The sequence below is a fragment of the Pomacea canaliculata genome, linkage group LG6, assembly GCF_003073045.1.
Source record: "Pomacea canaliculata isolate SZHN2017 linkage group LG6, ASM307304v1, whole genome shotgun sequence".
Classification (NCBI taxonomy): Eukaryota; Metazoa; Mollusca; class Gastropoda; order Architaenioglossa; family Ampullariidae; genus Pomacea; species Pomacea canaliculata.
The window spans coordinates 13315365-13342091 of NC_037595.1; the positions used below are offsets into that span (position 1 = coordinate 13315365).

General features: G+C 38.8%; 3 protein-coding genes across 3 annotated transcripts; all 3 read left to right on the forward strand.

Annotated features, from left to right (window-relative positions):
- The first annotated feature begins 2395 nt into the window (after positions 1-2395).
- On the forward strand, positions 2396-7927 carry LOC112566448. The gene is made up of 11 exons (XM_025242652.1): positions 2396-2653; positions 2948-3013; positions 3138-3257; positions 3582-3651; positions 3990-4168; positions 5039-5237; positions 5778-5957; positions 6308-6436; positions 7197-7336; positions 7607-7645; positions 7781-7927. The coding sequence occupies exons 5-11, from the start codon at positions 4079-4081 to the stop codon at positions 7910-7912; spliced, it is 909 nt and encodes a 302-aa protein (XP_025098437.1). The 5' UTR covers positions 2396-2653; positions 2948-3013; positions 3138-3257; positions 3582-3651; positions 3990-4078; the 3' UTR covers positions 7913-7927.
- A 1466-nt stretch (positions 7928-9393) lies between these two features.
- On the forward strand, positions 9394-16773 carry LOC112566742 (receptor-type tyrosine-protein phosphatase eta-like). Its single transcript, XM_025243079.1, has 8 exons — positions 9394-9740; positions 10340-10519; positions 11462-11598; positions 14504-14578; positions 14713-14820; positions 14944-15013; positions 15502-15683; positions 16380-16773. Exons 1-8 carry the CDS (start codon positions 9521-9523, stop codon positions 16728-16730), a joined length of 1323 nt encoding a protein of 440 aa, XP_025098864.1. The 5' UTR covers positions 9394-9520; the 3' UTR covers positions 16731-16773.
- A 24-nt stretch (positions 16774-16797) lies between these two features.
- On the forward strand, positions 16798-20815 carry LOC112566112. The gene is made up of 6 exons (XM_025242079.1): positions 16798-16980; positions 17100-17304; positions 17490-17669; positions 17978-18106; positions 19979-20149; positions 20514-20815. The coding sequence occupies exons 2-6, from the start codon at positions 17211-17213 to the stop codon at positions 20813-20815; spliced, it is 876 nt and encodes a 291-aa protein (XP_025097864.1). The 5' UTR covers positions 16798-16980; positions 17100-17210.
- The last annotated feature ends 5912 nt before the right edge of the window (positions 20816-26727 follow it).

The following is a 26727-nucleotide window of genomic DNA, read 5'->3' on the forward strand; positions in this document are numbered from 1 at the left end:
TGTAATCTAAGGAGGTATGAAGGGTTGACAGGAGAAGAAAATGCCCGGCATTGTTGCTGATGTTGTTGCAATGTAAAGCCACGTTTGATGGCTGTATTTCTGTGTCTTTCATCGTCTAGCTGTTCAGACAAGGAATACAGGAATATTTTCTCTAGCTTCAACATGTATACTTCTGCTGCCTTGTTGAGATTGTACGGGAAAAGACGGATGAAAGCTTTATAGGCTCGACTCCATTAAAAATGTGTTCATCTATCTGTCTGTCCCTCCGTGCATTTATCTGTGTGTTGAGAGAATTCATTTCGGACTTGCAGCGTCACAGGCTGTGAGAGACCTCGCCGTTAGTGTGAGTGACAACTCCTTAAATGTCACGTGGCAGAAACCAGAAGACATCAACGGAATATTACATGGGTATGGGTTAATTGTCAGACAAGGATCCCAGTCTGTGCAGGCGATCGTGTACTCGGCCATGGATCAGTCAAGTAATAGCACAAGATGTGAGATAAAGGTGAGTTATTCTCTCTATCACTCACTTTTTTCTTTCTCTTCCTTAAAAGTCTCTCTCTTTCACACACACACACACACACACGCACACACACAAACATACACATACACATGCACAAACAAACTCATGCAAACACATACACATCTGTATTTGCACATCCATAATTTTACTTTAACATCAAACAATATAAGACAAATTACTGTTGAGAATCGTTGCACGCTTATTTTAGATTTTGTTTTGTTTACTTTCTGGTGTCTGAGGCGATAGGAAAAAATAGAAAACTGTACAAACAGGAGAATGGAATTCGGAGATATACAAAAAGAAAAGCAAGAAGTAACCGTCACTGGGCTTCACCCGGCCACAAGCTACAACATCACGGTGTTCGCCATCAATGGCGCTGCTGAAAACAACGGAGCAGGTGAAGCAAACACCTGGACTGGAACTACAAATATTGCTGGTATGTACTGTCTGTCACATCGATGTCAGCTACATGTTTTGTCTTATGCTAATAAACCTTTAAAACAGGAAAATGTGATTCAAAAATATGGACACTTAAAGTAGCTTGTTTGTGTGACATTTCAAGGATAACAAATGTTAAACAAATATAGGAAAAAAAATCACATTTTGCAGAAGGATGGTTTATAATCCGAGGAGATTAAAGAAAGCTATACTACAGCAACTTGCTGCTGCTTAATAAAGTTTATTTATCTCTTTAGAGAGTCATGACAACTGTTTCATGTATCAAGTTGCTCAACGATGTATACATAAATTAAATCACTGGCAATGAAATAAGATCATCAAAATTAAAACCCATGAGTGTCTTTTGAAATTTGAAGTACTAAAAATCTGCAACCCGTAGAAAATAAAAAAACAACCAATTCTTATTTCTGTACATAAGTAGGCTGAAAGTGTTTTTCTTTAGCTACGCTTATTTTTGAGATAAATAGCATAAGGTGTAGAGGCAGGTAGCAGACTGCAGTTTGTGTCGTTAATTTTTTCAGTTCCATCAAACCTGACAACCTTTACAGCCACAGCGATAACGGAGAACTCAGTCACCCTCAACTGGACATCACCGGACCCCTATCCTGGACCCACTAATTACACCTTGGTTATCACAGACCTTGGGTCTCGCTACTACAGCAACAGCAACACGGACTCACCTACGAGCACACTTATCCCAGGCTCGTTTAAACTGAACTCTGCATCACACTATTTACACAACTGTGAACAGCTAGTTGAATACTTTACTAGATTGTAATATATATTATAGTTTAATCCTAATTATTTGCAATCTATGGTAAGAGTTTAAAATAAAGATAAAAATAAATGACAATAAAGTGTCATGCTTCCTCTCAGGATATAATAATGTTACCTACACTGTGAGAAGTCTGCGCCCAGCATGGAATTACAGCTTTTCACTATCAGCACACACAGAGAGTGGCTCCTCAGGAAACATAACCACATCAATATCTACGAAAAACTCAGGTACCTGACTATCAGTCTGCTTCATGAAAATTTCACTTGTCGGCGTACATCAAAGTAAAAACTGAGTGCGAATTTATTTTTAAATGAGTAGTTTTGCTTTATTTAAAAAATCTAACTTTCAAAAGTATGGGAGAAGCTTGCTCTTTTGTGCACAAGCTAGTTACAAGGTTTTGCACATTCTTACTTGGGTTTTGGTAAGAGGTCAAGACATGACCCTACGTCACAAATATCTGACTGCTGATTGGCTAACATCTTATTAACAAACGCTCGAAGCTTTCGCATTGGTTTTGGTTTGCCAGAGACGTCAGTCCAAGAGTGCTTATTAAAAATGAAATAAGAAAGTTGGTGACCGTCCTATTTATAGTGTTTCGACTTTCCCTTTTCGTTTTTTTAATCTTTACATTGACATCTTAAGATGGTTTTACCGCTACTTCTACGTATGAAAAGAATCATGGAAGACAGAAATGATGTTCCAATTTACCTACCTTGTTTGTCTGTAAGTGTGAACATGGTGTTGTACATGTGTCAGCTCCCGGAACTGTTCAAAACTTGACTGTGACACCTGGGCAGGAGGCTTTCAAGCATCTGACCGCAAGATGGCGATGTCCAGGTGTGGCTGACCGTCACTCACTTATCAAGGGTTTCTTTGTGAAGACAACAATCGTGGTAAGAACATCAATCACACACCCCGTCACTGAAGGATGTAGTGCATGTCTTAGTTGAACTGTTTCTTTAAAATAAACCGTTCACTTGACTGCATATACGTTTGTGTGTGTTGACATAATTTTGAAAAACCTCTTTGTGTATACTGGTAGATGACCATCAGACACCTAATGAGTACAGCATTACATAACACCAGGGATCAAATACAAAACTGAGAAATGATTACACTGAACTACTCTGGAGTACAGCAACACCATCCAGTTGACTACAAAGTTAAAAACTTTACAATCGTTTCAGGGACACGGCCCTGGATGCGACATCTCGTCTAGGTACACCTCACCTGTAGTGAAGTCGGTGACTCAGGTAAATATGTGTTTTTATTCTCCTTGCACCCATTTGCCACAACAATACCGATTACTATTGTTACTGCACATAATCAAGCTAATAATACATAATAATGTCTGATCTTTGTGTTTGTGTGTTTCAGGCAGACCAGACAATACATTGCAGCTCAAGCAGCTGCTACGTGAGTTTGGCAGAAAAAAGTTGCCAAGGTAACCAGAGCGTGGTGATTGACGTGCAGCCTGAAAACCGTTATCTTATTCAGGTAATGTCACGATGACAGTCTTCGCTTTACAGTCTTAGTCTTTGGGTAGTATGCGTTTATTTCAAAAGCAAGTGTATTAATGTACTCGTTTATTTCTAAAATAAAGTTATAAAAGTAAGTCAAGCAATTCAATTTGTAGATGTTATAAATATATAGGTGAGTTGAATAAGTGTTGAAGATTCTTAATGTAGTTTTTGCTAGGAAAGGTTGAGCGCGTCAGCAATTTTTCGAACACGTTTCGTCTACTCTGTTTAATTACAAAATCGTGTATACTTGATGAAAGAGATATGAAAAGCTGATATTTGTGGCATGATAATGGGACAGGTGGGGAGTGTTGGTGAGGAGTACAACAGCTCAGACTGGGCCAACACCACTTACTGTGCACCTGCTGGACGTAAGAGTTATTCTGTAACGTATTGATGATAAACACATTTCATGTTTTATCTTGTACTGAAAGTGTCAGATATGTAGTATTCAGATCTCCATCGCAACCCTTATGAATAATAACGCTGACATGAATTGTTTTTTTTTTCTTTCTTTCTCTCTTTCAGTTTAAATATCTTCCTTTCTCACTTTTCTTTCACCTCTCCTATTTTCTCTCGCTCACATGGGATAGTGTACGAAAACCAGGTTTTTTAACAGTGTGTTTGACTTTTACTTATTGGAGATGCTACTTTTACTCAAACAAGCCTTCATTGATGTATATATATATATATAATTTTCTGCTTTCAGCTTCAGAGGCTGTGAGAAACCTGAACGTCACTGTTTTGAATGAGTCTGCCTTACAAGTCACGTGGGACGAACCACAAGAAACAAACGGAATGTTGCTTGGGTATGGTTTAAATGTGAGCGATGGAAGTGGATGTGTTCAGAAAATCTACTTGAATAACAGCACCAACTGCGAAACACCTGTAAGTACTACTCACTCATATACACACGTACGATCTCGCTTGATCACTCACTCATATATATATACACACGCTCACTAAGGACAAACGAGGCATGGAGGGAAGTGCTGGGGAAAAATGTGTGACGAGCTCGTTTTCAGGAGACAGGGTAAAGGTAGAAGAAGATTCTTTAAAGGGTACATTATACTGAACACTGTTGAATCAGGTAGTATTTCTGCTGCCGATAGACTATGTACGAATAATACCACGCTTCACGTAGTCCGATATTAAATCTGGGAGTTACCACAGGGATAACACAACATCACATATCACATAATAATTCTCGGAACTATTAAGTCAATAGAGGAATATCACACAATGTATCCGAAGACAAAGAGGGCTGTAGGAACTATCGCAGTGGACTCACACTCATCTGTATAACGCCACTCACACGGACAAACCACTCACACGGAGTACACGTGCTATTCCATGATGTCGGCCATAAAATAAAGTGATTGACATTTCTGAAATATGGACACAGGGTTACTTGGCTAGGCAAGGAATAGGCTGAAAAGTGATTCCTAGGCTCCGATATACCGAATGTTACTGCTACGGTCTGTTTGGGAAAATTCGACAAGGTTCAAACTCTAAAGGTGAACGGTAAGCTCTGATGAGCATTTGAGTCATTACCACGGATTTCACGTATACAGGCTGTCATACACACACACACACACATATCATGATACACACTACCATATGTACGTACACATCTAAAGGTTAATATCTCCGAGAAAACCTTGAACACGATGAACGATTTATATCTCACTGCTTGTACGAAGCTAATCTATCGGACTTGTATCTTTTTACAGAATACAAATTTACTTGTACTTTCAGATAGCAAAATCAAAAGACCCACGTATTGGAACACCCTGTACGAACTGGTCAGTGATATGTAGACAAGATTTACAACTTACCATCACGGACCTGCTCCCTGACACCTCCTACACCATCACCGTCTTTGCCATCAACGGTGCTCCTCAGAACAACGGATGGGGCTCTCCAAGCAGCTTGAATAGAACCACCGCCATCGCTGGTATGTGAAGTTTTGACCGTATAGTTGTACCTCGACTTGTGAAGAGTATTATGATAGTGATTTGTATGTAATCTTTATTTGCGAACCTTAATCTTCCTTAAAACCAGAGTCTCGACTAGCTTCTTATAAATTTTTTGAAAGGTGTGCTGTAAACATTGCTCCGTCTAAATAATTACTGACCTACACAGACAAATGAGATATTTACAGTAAGTTTTTCCCACAAGAAAATTAACTGATCAGCGAGATTTTCTACCGAGAAATTGTACCGCAAATTTTGTTAAAATATATAGAAATTAAGGTTTCTTATGCTCTTTTTGGACTTGAAGTGTTCTAGGTTCTTTTCATGGTTCGATCTTTGTGCTTGTTAGCACTGATCAACAACATTTGTTGTTATTTATCTAAAGGACGAAAACAAAGACAATGCATACTGTCAGTAGTTATTACCGGCCAAGTCATTATCCCCACATGGGTCCATAAATCATTTTTTTGATAGTATGTGTACCTGACCACACACTGAGTCATTATTGTTGTCATCGTCAGTTCCATCAAACATAAACAACTTCACAGCGAAGTGGACAACAAACATCTCTGTGAATCTCACCTGGTCAACTCCGGTACCCCGTCCTGGACCCACCAACTACACTCTGGTCACCACAGACCTTGGTCCTCTATACTACAGCTACAGGGGGGCTTTCTCTACCAACAAAACATTGATAACAGGTAGATGTAAACTCTTCATGAACTTTACTGAACTATGCAGGCTTACGCATCCTTTTTAACACCAAGAAGCCGAGTGTTGTATTATTTTGTCGACTTTTTCAAGTGACAGAAAGATGTGCCTGGAAAGTGCATCCATGTACCGCATGTACCGTAGAAAGTTATCTCTAGCAGATGGCATGGAATTTACCAGTTAAAAGGTTAACGTGTAATTAAAATTCTCACATTACCATTTTCCTCCTTAATAAATGAATAATCATCATCATCGTCGTCGTCATCGTCGTCGTCGTCGTCATCATCATCATCATCCTCGCCGTTATTAATCATGACTAATACGATACAATTTCTTGCAGGCTTTGACAGTCACGAATACTTAGTAAAAGAACTACGCCCAGCATGGAACTACAGCTTTACCCTGTCATCACAAACATTGGCAGGATCCTCACAAACTACAACCACAACAGCACAAACACAGGACTCAGGTAATTTACTGCTGTACAGATGTGTACATATACATGCTTACCAAATGTTAGAATATTCATTCTCTCTCTCTGTATATATATATATACAGACAGCAACTATAGACACAGATGGTGAGCCGCATTAGGTCACTTAGGCTAAGGTAGCGTCATGGCCAGTACAATTTATCAAGTGTATTATACATACACAAAAACAGTATTAAAACATCAAAACGAAAACAGTACTTTAATAGGTGTTTATATTCATCTCTAATCTTGATGAAGAACTGTCAATAGGTGATGTCAGTGTGATTTAAAATAAACTATTATTTCAAGCAGGTACTTGTTTACTTTCTCGTTACGTAGCTTACACCTACCAGTCATGTTGGTAAGTTCGATCCTGAGGATCCATAGCTGCTTCTTTTCCTAAAAACGACAGTTTAGTTGTATCTACTCACCTGGGTGTCCAGACTATCGATGGGTAAATGTAAATTAACTTTTCATTTGTTCTTATACTCTTTACAAATAAAATCAATTAATTTTAACAATTATAAAACACATTTTCTGAACAAACTATTCTGCTTGATCTTTAAAATTTTAAAGTAATGGCGTTAGAATCTTTTGTCATTTTCTTTTAAGCGACTACTTTTGTATGTCTTTGTTTCTGATGTCATTCTTTGAGCGGATAAGTTCTGTCCAAGAAATATTGAGGACATAAGTCATGTTACAGTATTTCTGTAGTAAAATCATCTATAATGTTTCATAAATGTTGTTGTTTTGTCAGTTCCTGGAGTTGTTCAGAATCTGACTGTAACACCTGGTCATGAGGCCTACAAACAACAGACCGCAAGCTGGCGATGTCCAGGTGTCACAGAGCGGAATACTCGCATCATAGGATTCCTTTTAAACACAACCTCTTGGAATGTAAGAACGCTGTATTTTTGTATGCATACCTATATAAAAGCAATATGAATATATATATAGACAAAACATTTGACTGGTTGTTTAAAAAAGGTAAGTACCAAGAGTATAATATTCTGTCTAAATTGCTCGCAATAACCATCAGATTGGAGTAAATTTTATATAAAATTATATCTACACTTTTATATAATCAAAAATAAGTCCGGGATGGACTAGTTATGTGATTTGTTGTGTTAAATGAGTAAACATTCAAAGGATTGCATAATGTTTCAGATAAACGGAGACAAGAAAGAAGACAGCTCTGCCGCTCAGGTACGAATTTTTCACTTCATGATACGACACTAGAGATCAACATGACTATCTTACTCGATACAGACGATTATAGAAGTTGTCAAGAGACAATTTTGTTTATTAATAATTTTTATTCAAGTGAAACCTTTTTTTCAGAAAAACCAGTGCAGTGTGGGTATTTGTTTTGTAAACGTGACGGACGTGGGCTGCGAAAATACCCAAAGTGTTGATATCGTCGTCAAGCCTGAACATCATTATCTTATCCAGGTAGTTATTTTATCTTTGTAAAGTTTTATTAGTCTGTCTGGTCAGTGTTCCAATATTAAAGTCTTATTTAGTGTAATAAAGGAAAAACTGAAAGATTACATAAGAGAATTACTTCACATATGACAATAAATTCATCATAATTTTTTCAGGTGGACTAGGGCTTGAGAATTATGTGTCCAGAGTAGTTTCTGAGATTCATTTTAATGGAAAGTTTGTCTAAACAGGTGCAAACTGTGGGTGAAAAGTACAACAGCACGGAGTGGGTAAACACAACCTTTGACACACCCGCTGGACGTAAGAATGTTTTTTGCTTCATTACCTTTTGTTTGTTTCATTGCTTTCAAGTAATGTTTGTATGGTCTGCTCTGCAAATCTCGCGTTTAAAAACCATTTAAAACAGCCAAGATAATGTGAGATTGATATGTATATATTTTTTTCTCTCTCTTAACATAAACAGTAAACTCTATTACATACTCTAATTACATTCAAATATTTCAGATAACCTAGCTCATTTAAAATTTAAATGCAAATCACTGTGAACAAATAAACGATAATTCTGTTTAAAATATTGCTTCCTTGATGAATGAGAAATTATGCTGAGAAAAAAAAAGTTTAAAGACAAACTACTTGATAGTCACACCTACCAAACTCTGTGAACTGACAGTAGACGGCTCTTAAAATAAAAAATATGTGTATCTGACCTTATGCTCTAAGAATCAGGGTTGACAAATATTTAAGATGAATTGAAAAGCCACCTCTTCATTTAGCTGACATTGTTTACCTCCACCTTTATTTTACACTTAAAGCAATAGTCTTGCGAGTGGTTAAGCTATTAATGTATTTGTTACATAGTCTTTGTGGGTTTATTGCTCTTTAGAACACAGACACTCTGTTCCATCGGACAGGTAGTTACTAACTTCATTTTGATGTTCAGCTTCAGGACCGGTACAAAATTTGAGTGCTGTGTCTGTGAACGAGTCTACTGTGAGTGTCGAGTGGAGCAAACCAAACGAAACAAACGGAAAGTTACTTGGCTACGTGGTGCACGTGCTTCAGTCCGGACTGGAGTGTGTGCAGATGATCTTGTACATGTTGAAGTCTACACATAATACTGGACAGGGTTGCTTTGATAAGGTAAGTAATCATTACAAATCTGCATGATAATTATCTCTTTATCATCCTTTATCCAGCCATCTAGCCATCCAGCCGACTGTCACAGACACACGTAGCACTACATGCATGTAGCCTGTGACCTGGTATCATAGAAACACAGACACCTGCCTGCGATATTGTTCATTCTTTATGTATAATCTCCTCCCCCCTCCAAAGAAAATAATTTTGTATCAGGATCTTAATATAGACATTTATTTTCATGAGCTGATTCCATACACGTGACACGCTCAACTTTCAACTTCATTCCGAATCTCGGGTTTTAAAGAGAATTTTTCACCTGTCTAGGTAAATTTCCAGGCGTGCATACATCTGTGAGTCTTTCAGGGAATGTTTCTCAGTATCTGTGAGAACTTTATATATATATTAGAACGTCACAGTTCAAAAGAGGACTCTGATAACAAGTTCCATTTAAATGCGTCCGGAAGATAATTACCAAGTTTACAGCATGCAGCTTTAATGTATCTACAGGGGAAAATAAAGTGTGAGGAATATGATAAACACTGTGCCAATGTGACAAACCTCTTCGGAGACATAGACAATCCAAAACCAAACATCATCATCGCCCACCTGCTGCCAGACACCTTGTACACCTTCACCGTGTTTGCAGTCAATGGCGCTGCACAGAACAACGGAGCAGGTGAAGCAGCCAGCACCAATACAACCACAAACATTACTGGTATGTATGTCTTAACATTTGTAACATCATGTGAAGCCATGGTCTTATGGTTTGTCTAGCAGAACCACGGAAATATCGTCTGAGTCACTCTTAACTTGTAACGCCCGAGTGACGTCACTGTAACGGAATGTCTAGGGAGGATGTTGTGCTCCATCTTTACTGCGGGATGTTACTTCTGTATAATAATGGCAAAAGACGAAGGAAAGTCACTAAACTCTCGTTTAACAAAGATGAAGATGGACTTTGTTGTTGTGGCTTCCGACAAGAGGAAACAACAATTACAGGGCAAAATTTGTTACCTGTACAAGTTGCTAGCCCAAAACCTCTGTGACATATATGGGATACTAAATGATTCTCCCGTCAGCTGTTTGTTGACAGAGATTTAAGAATTTTTTTATGTAAAGTTTACTTTTTGCTTTTTCTCATTCAACAAACGGTTGTTCCTTATCTGATAAAAACCACTCCGAAAAAAGAGACAAAAAGTCACAGACAAGGAATTCTTTGTGTATATTCAACAAGTCTAATCGATGTTGTCATAGTTGTACCTAAGACATTTGTAGTGTACACCTGATTCTTAACTGCATTTTTACTGTTTTCAGTTCCATCAAACCTGAAATCCTTCTCAGCGACAACGATAACAAAGGACTCCATCAACCTCACCTGGACTCCGCCAGAACCTCGTCCTGGACCCACAACCTACACCTTGGTAGTCACAGACCTCGGTTCTCGGTACTACCCACACAGTAAGACGGACTGGACTAATGTCACACATATCCCAGGTACGAGCAGGTGGACTAGTCACTCGACTATAATCACAATCACGGTAATGACTATGCTGATGGGTCTAAGAAGGGATACTCTCAGAACAGATGTTTTAAATCACATTTAAAGGATTCGATGGTGGGTAAATGGTGAATATGGAAGGGGAGAGAGTTCCACTATTTTGTAGATCAGCAACTACAAATCCGGAGATAATATGTGGTTGTTATAGTGACAGATGTAGAGGGATTACAGTTATCAAAGAGCGGAGTAGTTTGGCTGGAATGTAAGCAAAGAGAAGTTTTGAACTCTCTATCAAACATTAGCTCAAATTAAAAATTCTTCACACAAATGTGAGATTCCTTACAACCAATAATCCTCATAACATCTTTTTTCATAATGAGCAGTTTTCTACAGTAGTAAAAAATCATTAAAATAAAACATTGAAACTGTTTTCAGGTTATGAGAGTCAACACTTCACAGTAACAGGTCTCCGTCCCGCGTGGAATTACAATTTTTCATTGTCGGCACAAACAGTGACAGGATCCTTAAAAAATATCACTATGACACTATTCACCAACGACTCAGATAATTTGCTGCCCTCGTCTAATTAACATTTTTCCTTCTTATTTTTGTACGATAGTAGAAAGACCAAAACCGATGTAGTCTCCTAGATGATGTAGACTAACATTTTTAATTACCCCATCTAGCTGGCCATTATATTTAATGAAAGGTTTTTAGCTTTACATTTGTAGCTGTAGAATTGAAAAAAGGGAACTAGTGTTAAACCAATATTTTACTATTACTTTTTTCAATATGTGTTGGTTTCCTTATCCAGGGCTTCGATTTCGACAAATTCTTGGTTGCATAGAAGAGGAATTACATGATACTTGATTATGAAATTATGAATTCTGTGCATCTGACCATCTGAATGCTTCAGCATATATTTGTTTGTGTAACAGTTCCAGGTGTTGTTCAAAACCTGAATGTAACACCTGGTCAGGTGGCCTACAAACAACTGACCGCGAGCTGGCGATGTCCCGATGTCACAGATCGTCACACTCTCATCAGAGGCTTCCTTATTAACACAACACTGGAGGTACACAAGAACCTGAAAATATATTTATAATATTATCTTTTGACTACAAAATATGTTTAGAATATTTTTTATAGAAAAAATGTTACCAGCATATATATATAGAGTTTGTCTGCATCCTTTGTTCGATCCTCACCATCTTAGGTAAACACATTCAATTCTACTATATCTTGGTCAGAGAGCTTAGATGTAGAGAGGGTTCACTCGCGACCGCGGGAAAACTCGTCGGTTAGAGTTATCTTTCGTAATGTGATGCTACGAAACAACACGGCACAAGGCGATCGTCTGAGGCAAGGTGGGCAATTTTGCTGTGCAATAAACTGTCAGAACGCCAGATTTAAATCAACCTCAAAAGAAAAACGTTTCCACAATTTCCCAAAGGACGAAGAGAGGTATGCTACAAATTTATTCTCAAATTACGATCCATTAGTGTACTGTAGTTGAGAGCAGTCTACTACAAGGCGTTTGCTCGATTTCTATGATTATTAAAACGACTTTACTGATTATACTGTGAAACTATGTGATGAATTCTCACTTATCTGATTAGAAACCTATTTAAATTTGTTATAGTATTTTCATTTAAGGCATTCGTCACTGGGGTGAGGTGTTATAAAAAGATTTGTTATTAATATATTGAAAAAATCATTACAACAGGTGGAAAATATGGATGAACTTTACGAGAAGGAAAGATTTTGACCATCTTACACCATCTGATGTGTATGGAAAAGGATACTGTTTTTGCTCGGATCATTTCGAGGAAAGTCAGTACAACTGTCAAACCCCCCAAAACGTCTTGTCTGGAATGCAGTACCCGCAATTTTCGCCATTCCAAATCCACCATTCAAGGTTGATAACTTATGATTATTAGATAATGATATATTCCAATATATATTACTAAGCCATATTTTACCATCATGGGCCTTTGTTTCTGTCATATTTTATTTTTTAATTAACATTTATCATGAGAGATCACTCTAACTGGCACATAAGGCTAATGATGATCATAGCTTGCATCTGGGCATAAAGAGTTTCTCTGTGACACTTTGCAATGGTTGCACACTGTTGAAACACCCTCATCCAATGCACTACCTTGTCTGACAGGGTGGAAGATGACTGTGCAGGCTCTGCTTGAGCTTTTTGATGAGCTTCAGACAATTCATGGTATTTCATTACTTTTTACAGAAAAACTGAATCACGACTGCTTAGAAGACTTTTTTTCTTGCTTTCAGGGAAAGAGGGAGCATCTGCATAATCCCACTGCAGAACAGTTTAGATTATTCTTCCGTCAGATCATGATTGAGAACCTGTTTCATCACAGTCGTGGAACTAATTGCCAGAAGGACAATGACAGCTCTTTATTGACCACTGACAAACAACAGGACATAATGATATGTAATGTAGATATTGACGAGAATGACTATGACCATGACATCGATTGTTTAAATGACAAAGACATTATTGATAAAGTAAATATCACTTTCAATAATTTTGATGATAACTGTAGTGACCCTCTAGCCATTTTCTCCATACAACCACCACCAAAAAAACAAAAATTCTGAGTGAGACAGTCAAGATATTAGAGTGTACATGTTGTAAAAATATTGACCAGTTACTTCCTGGGAAAAAAGTTAAATCTCAGTTGATTCGACTTCTGTGGGAAGAGCTAAAAAGCATTGACCTCTGTTGTCCACATGGTGCATGTGATCTGAAAGGAAGTGTGATTAATCTATTTATCAATGTTTTTCTTTGAAAGATAGCTCTGTGTCCTTTTTTGAAAAAGGAGCAAAAAGAAATAAAAAAATGTTAAAGTTACATCATTTGTAGCTTTTAAGCTAAAGTAATTTAAAATTATTATAGAAAAGTGTGAAAGAAAATGTTATAAATCTTCATTTAAAGTACATGTGAGAATGATCCCTTTTGAGTACCTGCTTGCTGTATATTTCATAGTAAGCATAGCTGTTATCTTTAAATTGTCAACCAATGTTATTACAACAAGAGATATGAATGTATATAAATATATACATTATTATTAATAGTAGTATTATGATTTGTTATTAATTATGATTATTATCATTTGTGTGAGAATTTATTGCCCATGCTTGTATGTAAACAGAAATCTATATGTCTCAGTATATGTGAGCAAGTATTCTGAATGTGGCTTGTTTATATTCATGTGTAAGTCTGTTTTTAACTGCTTTTCTCATATTAATAAATTCTCATAAATTAGATTTTTATGGATTTTAAATAAATGCAAATTTGTGCTCATGGATGTGCTGTTTGAATTTATAAAAGTTATCCTTTTTAAATATAGTCAGCTGTCATACATGTATTAAAATCTCCCAAACTACCCTCATCTAAGCAATTCTCATCAATAAAAGACACAAAAATCTGTTCTTAGATAAAGGTCATTTGATATCGCAAACACCTAGACATTTACTCCAAAGATAAACAGTGCTAGCGACGACTTTGTTTAGTAGTGGTTGATAGTAGCAACTGCGGCGTAGCATCTTTTTTCGAAGGGACGCAACTCCGTCACTACTTTTCTTAACAAGTAAGGATAAAGAAGGAGTGCACCCTCTCTACATCTAAGCTCTCTCTCTTGGTCTGAGGTTATGATAAAAGTCAGTTTATTTTCGTCGTTTTAAGCAGAAGAAAATGCGATGCACATACACTTTACAGAAAAATCAGATAAAGGTCGTAATCCGAGGCGGTATGGATGAAAGAAACAGAGAGAATGAAAAAAGGCAACAAACAGAAGAGAGAATGGACTAATGAACGAGCAAAGGATATTTACTGTGCTACATCATGTAGTCTATAGGGAAATAACACACAAAAAAGAATAAACAGTTCCTACTTGATTTCTTAGTTAAACTGCCTACAAATTTCAAAGAACCGAATAATGTTTCAGGGATGGAGTGAGGTTGACGTCACTGGGCTCAAAGAAAAAGAATCCCTAATATCTTACACCATTGTCGACAGTCAGGTAAAATACTGTAACACCTGTTTCAGCAGATGACAGCATTAAACATGTGAAAGGTATATTATTACAACGTGCTTGAACGTTAATCTGTCCGTTAGAGCAGACTCATGAAAATAGTTTTATGTTTTTGTTTTCAGACTAAAAGCTGCGGTATAGGTCTTTGTTTTTTGAATTTAACGGACAACTGCGATGGTAACGAAACTGTGACGATAGTGGTGAGGCCTGAAAGCCGGCATCTCATTCAGGTAATCATATTCTTGTATTTACATGTCAGGTTCATCTGTTGCTGTGTACTATTAGTTTTATTTAATTTTACAAACGAAAAACATGTTTGTAGAATGGGTGTTACTGCCATCATGTCCATACAGGTGCTGACTGTGGGTGAGAACTTCAACAGCACAGACTGGGTGAGCGCAAAGTATGATGCACCTGCTGGACGTGAGTAAAATTTTATTTATTTCATTTGTTAGTTCGTTTTCTTGCTTTTAACTAAATTTCAATCATGTGATCTACTTACATCATTTGTTATTCATGTTGTAAGTGTCTCTATCAAATGCAGTCCTTTTTAAGTTCTCTCTGTGTACATTTATTAATGCAATAAACGATATAATAATTGTAATTAGCAGAACAAATGTACATTGTTTCATAATAAAAATTTCAATTCAAGGCACTTAAACACTCGTGGACAGAGACAAATATTGCTTCCATTTATTTACTAAATCAGGAGAAGAAAATGTAAAAGTGATCTCCGAGTTTCTGGGGGCTGAATCGTTTCAAGGGTTTGTTGTGAGGGTGGAATGGATTTATTGTTCTATAGAACTCAGACACTCTCTGATGCTTATTACTGTAAAAACATTTCCAATCATCCAGTAGCCTGTTTCATTGAACTGCTTGTTATTGTCACGTGGTTTTACCTCCACTTTCAGGGTCAGGGAAAGTACAACATTTGAATGTTAACTACTTGAACGAGTCTGATGTGAGCGTGGAGTGGGGCTACCCAACGGAAACAAACGGATTGTTACTCGGGTACGGGCTGCTGGTGTATCAAGACCAAGTGTGTGTGCGAAGTATCTGGTCGCCACAATCTGGAAAAGGATACTTTAAGGAGGTAAGTAATGTACACAAATCTGTGTACTGTCCTGTGTTGATTGCTCAGTGCAGCCAATCATTTGGTGACCACCTTCTTATACACTGTTTCATTTGTTCTCAGAATAAGAAAGACAAACAAACAATGAGAGCAATACAGTACTTGCAGATTTATTTCTTAATACTTTATTAAATATTTATTAATCTCTCCTCTGCTGTCTTGGCTTCTCCTTCTATTCTCGCTCCTTTCTGTTTTTCTGTCTCATTGTTTCTCTGCTACCCTAAGAGCTTGTCTTTCATTAACACTGTCTCCATAAGTATTTTGTTAGATGTACACGTACAGATTTTTTCTCATATATTCTCGTCGACTTTAAAGGTTTGTAACTACAAAATGCCCAACACAAACGCCATTAAAGCTGGAAAAAGCGGTTTTTTCTGACCACTCACATTTCTTAAAAAAACCTGATTTATTCAGCATGTTAGTGAAAAAAAGTTCTTGGACTCTTCATGTCTTCCCTATTTTTGAATCAAAATAACTTTCCCTTCAAGACCAGCCTGAACGGTTTGCGTTTTTCAGACATCAGTAGATATAGGTTGTTTATAATTACTGTACATTTCAACCTTCAAAACCCATCCGTTCATTAATTTTGGAATATTATGCATGTGGCCGGCGACAGACATGTGTAAAATCTGTTTCACAATTATGTTGTGGCTACAGAAATGCGCAGAGGGAGTGTACAAACCTAATAAAACCTGTAAGGAAACAGAGACAAGAACCCCAGAGCCACAAAAAGAAGACAGGACAGAAGTAGCGATCTCTGGCCTCAAACCGTATACGTCTTACAACATCACCGTGTTCGCCGTCAACTGCGCCAAAGACAACAACGGTGAAGGAGAACCGGATAACATCAACTTCGTCACCAATATGTCGGGTACAAGAGCTTTCATTGTATTTCACTTAAATACACTTCCTGCTATTTCTTTCAAACACTGTGTTTACGCAGGCCAGCACACATCCATCGACATGTTTATACGCACGCACAGACACAAGCTTTTGACACGCATATAAAATCTAATTAATTTTTATAATACTCAAAATAGTCTTTAAGGCTGTGAATTAATTTCTACTTTCAGCTTCAGGTCCTGTGAGGAATCCGAGTGTCGTTGCCCTCAGCGATTCCGCCTTACAGGTCACGTGGTACAGACCAGCAGCAGTCAACGGACAGTTACGTGGCTACGGGCTTCACGTGCTGACAAACCACACAAAGTGTGTGCAGGCAATCACGTTCACGGATGATACCAAAAGCTGCAACAAAGTTGTGAGTAACAACCACAAACATACACAAATTTGTAGATGAGAACGAGAAGTAAACAAAAATTAAGTGTGAGATTAACATAATTACTCCGCTTAATACAATATTGTTCACATGAATTACAGGAATCGGAAGCAAACGAAAAGCTGGATCACTGTGCTAACAGGACAGATATATGCAGAGACATAAACAGTTTAAGACAAGAAGTGAACATCACTGACCTGCTCCCGGACACCATGTACACCATCACCGTGTTTGCCATCAACGACGCAGTACAGAACAGAGGAGAGGGTCAAAAGGTCAGCAGAGATGGAACCACCACCATCGCCGGTAATTGGACATTTTCTTTTTCTCGTTTCCTTTCTTTTATCTTATGTGTTTGGTTATTATTCTATATGGTTATGGTGGCCTAATTTTATTATTTCATTAATTATTTATAAATTATTACTTTTATTATTAAAATACTAAATTATTACACATGTGAGTTCGTTAAGTACCCAACCAATTTTTTTCAGCTCCATCGAAGATAACTGACTTTACTGCGGTGTTTACAAACAACTCTGTCATACTCACCTGGTCACCACCGGTACCTCGTCCTGGTCCCACTAATTACACTCTGGTCATCACAGACCTGGGATCTCGATACTACCAAGACAGGACAATGAGTTCAACATCAAAGACTATATACATCCCGGGTATCGTAAACTGTATCATTACTCCTCAGTTTAGTTCAATGTTAATAGTTCAGTTTGTTGGTTTCTCATCTGAAAATAGAAAATAGAAAGCGCAGAAAGTGAGTTTTGTTAATTAAAATACTTGTTATCTGGAGATGCTTACACAACCAAACAGATTTTTTTTCGATGGTAAATTTTAAATGTATTTCATCCCACCACAGTCGTGGTTTTTTTTAACATTTTGGCTGCTCAAAAGTTTTACTGCAATCTTTATTTTTTTTCCTAATGGACAAGAAAATTATTAGTAATATAACCGAGTTTTGTTGCAGGCTATGACATTACATCCCATATAGAAAAGGACCTACGTTCAGCATGGAACTATTCGTTTTGCTTGACTGCTCATACAGTGAGAGGATCATCACAAAATACTTGTTTCACCATTTCAACGAATGATTCAGGTGAGTTCCTTTAGTCATTTACATTCCGCTCTCCTGACGGCTGTCTTTTAAACATCTGCATCAGATTGTTTCTTTTTCATCCTGGTCTGCCCCCATCTTCTGTCCTTTTTGTGTTCAGCAGAAGACCATAAGGCAATAAGCCCAAGTTTGCATTTTCGTCACTCATCATCTCACCAAAACTTACTTTAAATTGGATTCTGATTAGGTTTCAACTTGAACTATGTGTCAATTATTCCAATGGAATAGCTACAATCCTGTAAAGGATTTTTTACGAGTAATAGAGATTTTGAGGGCAAGCTTCACCTGGTACATATTGTTGAATGTTTTGAGTAAAACTTGCCAAACATATACAATGGCGAGCAGGTCCTCCACGGAGTGACCAGTCCACTTTGTCGATTTTTTTGCCGCTAAAATGGACAAAGAGGACTGGTCACTCCGTGAAGAACCTGCTCGCCACCGTCTGTGTGGCGGACCTTGTCAGCTGCCACGTTTTCCATGTCCTTCCCCGAACGACAGGTAACTATGAAGAGACAAACGAATGAATGAACAAATGAAACTCAAGAGCGGAACGGTGTTGCTTGCACCAAACTTTACCCAGTTTTCAGAAAAAAATGTGCACCCATTATACCTTTATACCGTCAGGTGCCGCGTGTATCCAAGTGTAATCCCCAACGACAGACATTCTTTGAGCCACTTTTCATCTTTTCTACTCTTTGTAACAAAGCATTCAGGGTTTGTTGCTTTGTTTGGACTTATTTGATCAGCTCCGCCGGGACTTTTCAACGCCAGTCTGTCCTCCTGTCATGGCACGGGTGGCTGAACAACACTCACGCCAGACAAGTCCCGTTCTTTCAGCACACAGTAAAACGATTGCCCGAGGCTGCCTAAATCTTGTTCATTTCGTTGTCGAGTGGTTCAGGACTTTGCAGACTAGAACACAAATATTCCAACACAAACAACTCGCCTTAACACAGTGTACTAAAGGTGACGAACAGCTAACGCTAGACACAATGTTTACATCCGGGGCACTCCCCCGATCAGTCACAACATAGTCAAATCTTACAATCAAAGTATGAAGATTTTACACTCCGCGCACTGTCTTCTGTTTAGCAAGGAGGTTCCAGTCCTATTACCTACCTTATGACCGCTCTAGCCATCGTTGAGTAAGCTACTCAGTGTTCATCGTCCCACTTATCCTAAGGTGTCGCCCTCCACATCTCCAGTCAACAGAATCCAATAACATAAATACAGACGCAAAAGCCGTACACACAAAGTTTGGCCAAAGGAATGCCCCTCCCACCTCTTTTAACTTCAGACCTCCCTGTCATTGTCTTAGTCATGTGTGTCCAGTCTGACCATGGCTTGTCTCTCTGTCTCTGGAATTGTCTTAAAAAGTTCACAAACAAAGGAAATATTTGGACTACTTGGATCTTAAAATAACTTAATATCTTGCTGAAGTGGATATTTCTCTAAAAACACAAACCCGCGATTCTTTAGAAGACAAGATTAAGAATAATGTTGTCTGCACTTGAAATGGAGATACCTGTGTTCATGCCAAATGTTGTGATGATCATGAACGGAAGTTTTAGAAATAATGTGTATGCAGGGAACGAACAAACCGTACAGTGTTGAATATTTGTCCAATATTCTTTAGAATGAAGGTAAAGAGCTTGGTGTATGCACTACAGACACTGCCTTAAGGTTCACTCACAGTGAATTGCAACAATGTCGTTAACTGATTGTTATTACATTTTTAGTGTCTCTACTCCAAGTACAATATCATCGTAACCTTTTTAAAGGTTATCGTATGGCAACATGGCAACAAGACCTGCATCTTTGAAAAGACTAAAGCTGTTGACATTGTTGTTTCAGCTCCAACATTGAATGTCGATCCTGACTTCGGTGGATCACTTCTGAAAGATCCTAGTGATGTGACCCAAACCACAGCTGTGATAAATATCTGTCCTTGTCTGGTCACAGACCGCTCACAGGGACACATCACACTAGCAGGTCTTATAGTCTGCAAGGGAAACTGCGAAACCTGTAAGGATAGTTTTTTTTAATGTTTTCTGAAAGTTTATAGTTAGCTATATAACTGACAACTCTGTGATTTCTTCACTGAAAGTATGTATGTTGAGATACGTAATAACTGACAAGTCGGCGACTGTAAGGCCGAAAATTAGACATTTCTAATTCTCATTTTTACTTAGACTTCAAATCACAGAAATCGACCAATAAACGTCTTGCATGTCAAAGTGTTACAATAAAATAGAGAAAATACAAAAATGTTTATTTTTGTGGTCATATTGAGAGATTGCTTTCAAAAAAGTTTAGTTACTAATCCAAAACGAAGTGGAAAAAGAGATAAATGATTGTTAACTTGCCCTTTCTTATTTTTATATGGCAGCTTCTGATCCTAATTATTTCCGATCTGGTGTCATGACGTGGAAACAATTCAAGGACAAGGGCTATGAGGGAAGTTATAGGCCCACCCCTGATGACTGGCATGAGACTCAACGCGTTGGTGACCAGCATTCTTCTGTTCAAACAGTGTCGTCCCGAAAGAAAAGGTTAACCTTCCAGTCACGTTCCATCCGCGAAACTCTCAATAAGATACAGTTCACCTTAGGGGGAGACGTGAACTGTGAGCAGATGGACAAAAGTGTTTACTGTAACGGACCCTTGCCCCCTGGCTACACATTTGCGTAAGTCTCCTGACGAAAAAAGTTATCTCTTAGTCTGTAAATCTTAGTATTTTTAGTATTTACATACTGTTCTAGAATGATTTACTGATACAGTCAATACCTAAGCAGTTATGTAAGTAATTGTGCTTGCTATCTGATCCCCAATTTGTATCAGCTAACTCCTAGTGCAAATTAGGAAGATATTTCTGGTATTTCGAGTGTTCTTCTTCATGAAAAAAATGAAACGTTTTACATTCAAATTGTTTTATGTGTGAAAACGATCTTTTTCCCAGTTACATTATCAAGGATTTTCTTCTTGACATTAACTCCATACACAAATGAAAAGACGGATAAAGGATTAAACTGATCCCTTGGCTCGCTCGCCCGCTTTTTTCAGCTGTCCCTCCTTCACGAGCCAGATCGTTCCATTCTTCAATGAATGTGTAACTGCAACTGCTTGCATTTTGACGGCGATATCATGTTGCCAAATTCTACTTTATATCAACATTTGATTTTTGTGAGACAAAAGCAGTTGAAAGTGGCTGTCATCAACCGAAATGAACCACTTGAATCAAAGCTGATACTTCAAGGATTTGGGTTTCGGTTTTATCTTTCCGTTCAATCACACATTTCTCGCCATCCGACACCTGTGCTGTCTTGAGTAATTCATGCCGTTTGTGCTGCACGCTAAGTTTCTTACTGCCCGTCTGGCCTTAGGTTTTTAAAATTAACATTCTTATTTCATTTTCTTTGGAAGAATTTGTTAAACTAAGGAGCTGAGCATAGCATTACTGCGAATGCAATTAATCTGCAAATGTATTGCATTATGAGCGTGTGAATTGTTTTGACTGTTACAGAGTCAGTGCGTTTGCTTGTACCGCAGGAGGATGCAAACAGTCAGACACTGGTATTGTTATCATCACCCTAAGTGAAGGGAAGTATCTCTCGCCAGCCCCACATTGTTTTCCTTGTCCTTCAAATTAAGGCTGATAATGACATATATGTTTATAATATTCACGTGCGTAAATCAAAATCACAGGCAGAGGGAAACTTGGGAGGAAATCAATAGTTATTATACAAGCGCTTGTTATTGTCTATATCAGTGATGCACAACCTTTTTCGGCCTGCGGGCCATATTCCCTTCCGACACGCGTGTCGCGGGCCGCTTCACCGCAAAAATTACAAAAAAAAAAAAAAATAAATAAATAAATTAAAAATAGAACATACCATTTTTATTAGAAAAAAGTTGTACTTAGTGGGATATTTGAAGCTGCTTTTCCGAAACCAGCTTCTGAATGTCTGGCTGCATCGAAGAAACACCGAGCAAGTCGTTCGCGAGGCGATTACGTAAGATGGGTTTCATCACTGAAAACGTTTGTTCACACACATAAGTACTTGTAAACATCGTGATCATCCTTAACGCTTGTTTTCGGAGATTTGGAAAAGTTTCTGCAGGCAACACTGCGTAGAAAGCAATTGTCTGCATCGCTCGAAATTTGTCAAGTAGGGATGTCTGGCTTTGCAAGTCAATCAGTTCCAGTTGCAGGTCTGTCGGGGCACTTGACACACCTGCCGCAAATGGATTTTCGAAGAGACGTATTTCATCCTTCAAATCATGAAAATCCTTAAATCTTTCACTGAAATTATCCTTCAAGAGCCCCAAAAGTTCTATCATTCTTTCTTTGGGGAAAGACATTTGTTGCTGCTGATCCTGACGTAGAGATGTACACGTTGGGAAGTGGACAAGCTCCATCCTTCCCGCCTGCTGAATGAAGAGTAGTAATTTCGCTTGGAATGCTGTTATGTCGGCATACACATGCGAAATCAACTTGTCTTTCCCTTGTAGTTTGGTGTTGAGTTCATTCAGATGTGACGTGATGTCGCATAAAATCGCCAAATCCCACAGCCACGAGGGGTCGTTCAGCTGAGGCACTTGCTTTGATTTCTCCGTCATCAAAATTTCAATCTCATGTCTCAAATCAAAAAACCGTTTAAGTACCTTTCCTCGGCTTAACCATCGGACTTCACTGTGAAAGAGAACGTCTTCATATTCGCATTCTATTTCTGTCAAAAATTCCTTGAAAGTTCTGTGGTTCAACGCCTGTGATCTGATGAAGTTTACAGTGCTGACCACAATCTTCATCACATGGTCCAGACTCAACACCTTGCCACAGAGATTTTGTTGGTGAATAAGCCGGTCAGGCCGAGCTATCGAACTATCCTATGCGGGGCCGAGAGCCGTAAGAACACTTACTTTTTAATCGTGAGGCTGTTTGCCTCAGAGTTGTCCGAACCGGTGATGTGCTATTCTTGTCATAGAAAGGGCTTATAAAACAAGCAAAATTGATATCAAATCACAAAAAAGTAGTCATGATCATGATTTTTTGGAGTTGTTTGTATAAAAACAAAAAAATGAAGCAAATGGCAATCAAAAGAAGAGAAGCACTAACGATATCTTTCTTGGGACTGGTTTTCGTTTTATAAACAACGCCTCTTCCTCCTACGGAAGCTGAGGTCTTTCTCTGTCTCCCCCCAAATTCTACAGCTTTTTTACAGATCACATATTGAGAGCGTGCTGTCCTTCTCGTTTATTTCTTTCTATAATAGTTTATCGGTGAAGGACAAGAGCAGCCTACATCGTGTGGTATCCACCTGCTCCAAATTAGTTGGATCCACCCAGAGTTCTCTTCAGGATCTGTATAACAGGAGGACTCTTCTGAAAGTGTCTGCCATCCTTCGTGATGACAGGCATGCTCTGTCGGGTGAACTTGTCCAGCTCCCATCAGGTCGCCGATATAGTATGCCTGCATGCAGGACAAACCGACTGCGGCTGTCTTTTGTTGCTTCAGCCGTCAGACTTTTGAATGGATTATGAATGTGATGTGCATGCAATCATGTATGACTCTAATCGAGCTGGTATGAATGACTGCAACACGACTGCCTGTGGGTTTAATATATATAATCGAGCTGCAACTGAATTGCCCTCTAGGGATCAATAAAGTATTATCTTATCTTATCTTATCTTAAAAGCACTGTCAGAAGCATCTGCTTCTCATTTCAATGTATCTTCTGCCTTTTGGAGGATGCAGACACTTCTCCGGTATGAGATGCTGCCACAAAAAAAAAAAAAAAAAAAAAAAAGAGACATGTCATTACACCATACAGAGGCAGCCTTGGCAGTACGCGGGTCCCTGCGGGGCAGAGAGCCACAAGTGTAGACTATATACTGTACAGGGACATGTGTTTCAAAATAATAATAGATGTTCATGTATAAAGTAATAATGTATATAATAATGTTCATGCATACAGTGAAACCGTACTAGTGTGCTAGCAGTTCAGAGATAAAAGAGAGCGATCGAGCAGACGACACTGCAATGACCAAATGGTCATCAAGAGTAACATCATGTTTATTATTACCAAGTTTTATTAATTGACATTGAATTGTTATTTCCCCTTCTGGGGAGTGGGTCGCAGGTCGACCCGTGAGAAAGGTGGGGACAACGAGACGGCCTAAACGAGACGGTCGACGTTCAGTTTAATTCCGAAGTCCTCTGGGGGAGAAAATATCGGATTTCAAACTGCCAGTGTGCAGCTAGCGTGAGCAGCCAAATGTTGACAGCAAACCTGTGAACCTGATGTCACTAACGTTGACAACAGTATAGTCTGGCTTTCCGTGATATTCGGGTTGAGCAGAATAGCATGTAAATTAAATAGCTTTTAATGTAGATAACTGCAAGTTTTGTAAGACTTTTTGTAAAAATATTACACATATTTAAAAAAAAATGTTTTACCATATTTTTTACATTTATTTGTCACTAATAAAACAGAAGAAACATCGTAATTAAAACGGTACTTATCTTTTCTGAGCATAAACAAGGGAAACAACCCTGCCCTCAGTAGCTTTAGTACTTCTTAACTACACACAAACGAGAACTTTTAGGAAAGTTAGGCTGTCACCTAGGGCGCAGTCTATAGCTGTACTAAGTCTTTGGCATGGCGCTCCTTGATCGTGGGTCGTGCAGATGGTGGGACTAGAGCAGCGGTTCTCAACCTTTTACATGTGGCGACCCCCCTGACGAACACCGGTACGTCCGCGACCCCCCTTAGCCGGCTAGGTCGGTGGAAGAGCGGGGGGGGGGGGGGGGGCAGCTTTAGCTAACCTCGAACGCCGCGTCGAGGAAATCAATGCAATTCAACAACGGAAGAGCAAAGTTCGTATCTGCAAGAAGTATAACTGTTAATGAAATTTTACTAAAGCTAATAAATATTATTTTATTGGACACTCACTTTGATTAATGAGAAGGTTGAGCCTGCTTGCTGTTGCATAAAGAAGCGAACCTGTGTGCGATGTTCGTACCCACTGCTATTCGCAGCTCAGCCTCTGCGTCCACACGATTTCTGTATTGACACTTCAGTGCTGCCAATGCTGAAAATCCTTGCTCACACATATACGAAGTTGAAAATGGCAGAAGAACTTTCATTGCTTTCTCAGAAAGGAGAGGATATTCACCGTTGATGCTAATCCAGAATGTTGGCACTGGTGTTGTTTGGAAGACCATTTTCAGGGATTGGTCACTCGAAAGGTCGATGAGCTGCTCTTCTTCTTGCGTGGACAACCCGCTTGTGCTAGGATCAGCCAGAAATGGATTACGAATCCAATCGTATTTAGTCACATCAATTTCAGCGAAATAATGCTGAAACCTTTCTTGCAGTCCGTTTAGATGGGCAATAATTACATTCTTCACCTGATCAAGATTCAAGTTGTCAGCCTTGCACTTACACAAGCACGGAAACATATCAAAATATTTTCTTGGCGTATCTTTTGCGTCCACAACGAAATTTTTCGGACGAAAGCATTCATCTTGTCAGTTGTTTGTAATATGGTGGTGTAATATAGGGGAGTCAGCGATGAGAGATTGGGGAAGAGAGAGGGCAAAAGGTGAGAGGAGGAGATTGGAGGCTTAATTGTTGAGAGGGGGATTGTGTTTGAGTTTTGGAAGTGAGAAGTCACTGCATTGCCGAGACAGTGTACTTGAATAGGAAGAAGAGATTTGGAGTTTGAGCCCCCGCACCACTCGGTTACACAATGTAAACTAATTCCACTAATACCAGTATAAGAAACTTTTTTTTAAAAAATGACCACCTTCGCGACCCCCTTGTAGGCACGTCGCGACCCCCCAGGGGGTCGCGACCCACAGGTTGAGAACCGCTGGACTAGAGGTTCAGAGGAGCTCGGGCTGTCTCCATGGAACGTATGTGGTCATGTGGGTCAGGGTGGCGCGGTTGTTGTCTGCATTGGACTTACCGGTCACCTTCTGATTTGTTTCTTTGCTCTAGGCCAGTCTAGGGCAGTGATGCCCAACTTTTTTCGGCCTGCGGGCCATATCCATTTCGGACATCCGTGTCGCCGGCCACTTCACCGCAAAAATACAAAAAGGAAAAAAAAAAAATTGAGCAGATACCATTTTTTTTTATTAGAAACAAGTTGTACTTACTATTAATTATATATTAATTAGTGGGATATTTGAAGTTGTTTTCCCGAAACCAACTTCTGAATGTCCGGCCTCATCGTAGAGACACCAAGTCGGAGCACTGAATCGAAATATTTATTCGTCCATCGCAAAAAAAAAAAAAAAAAAAAAAAAAAAAAAAAAAAAAAAAAAAAGATTGGGAAACGCCCCTACGTGGGGATAAATACTTCTTCTTCCTTTTTTTTCGTTTTTTTAAGGTTTTCTTTTATTACTAACATGCCGATTTCCTGCACTGTGGGCAGAAGTTTCGCGGGCCGGATGGCACCGCGTCGCGGGCCGGATATGGCCCGCGGGCCGTAGGTTGTGCATCCCTGGTCTATATCATATATCATTCCTTCACTGTTTATGCAGTGGAAAAGGTCGATGATCAAAGACTTACATCATGCAGATGAAACAAACTTTGTCG

Excerpts from the sequence above, each read along its gene's own strand:
- LOC112566448 (XM_025242652.1), top strand. The coding sequence starts at position 4,079 with ATGTTGCTTGGGTATGGTTTAAATGTGAGCGATGGAAGTGGATGTGTT. Across the intron at positions 5,238-5,777 it reads TAGAACCACCGCCATCGCTG|TTCCATCAAACATAAACAAC; the intron begins GTATGTGAAGTT and ends TGTCATCGTCAG. Across the intron at positions 7,646-7,780 it reads AAGACAGCTCTGCCGCTCAG|AAAAACCAGTGCAGTGTGGG; the intron begins GTACGAATTTTT and ends CCTTTTTTTCAG.
- LOC112566742 (XM_025243079.1), top strand. The coding sequence starts at position 9,521 with ATGTATCTACAGGGGAAAATAAAGTGTGAGGAATATGATAAACACTGT. Across the intron at positions 10,520-11,461 it reads TAATGTCACACATATCCCAG|TTCCAGGTGTTGTTCAAAAC; the intron begins GTACGAGCAGGT and ends TTTGTGTAACAG. Across the intron at positions 15,684-16,379 it reads GAAAAGGATACTTTAAGGAG|AAATGCGCAGAGGGAGTGTA; the intron begins GTAAGTAATGTA and ends TTGTGGCTACAG.
- LOC112566112 (XM_025242079.1), top strand. The coding sequence starts at position 17,211 with ATGTACACCATCACCGTGTTTGCCATCAACGACGCAGTACAGAACAGA. Across the intron at positions 17,670-17,977 it reads AAAGACTATATACATCCCGG|GCTATGACATTACATCCCAT; the intron begins GTATCGTAAACT and ends GTTTTGTTGCAG. Across the intron at positions 18,107-19,978 it reads CATTTCAACGAATGATTCAG|CTCCAACATTGAATGTCGAT; the intron begins GTGAGTTCCTTT and ends TTGTTGTTTCAG.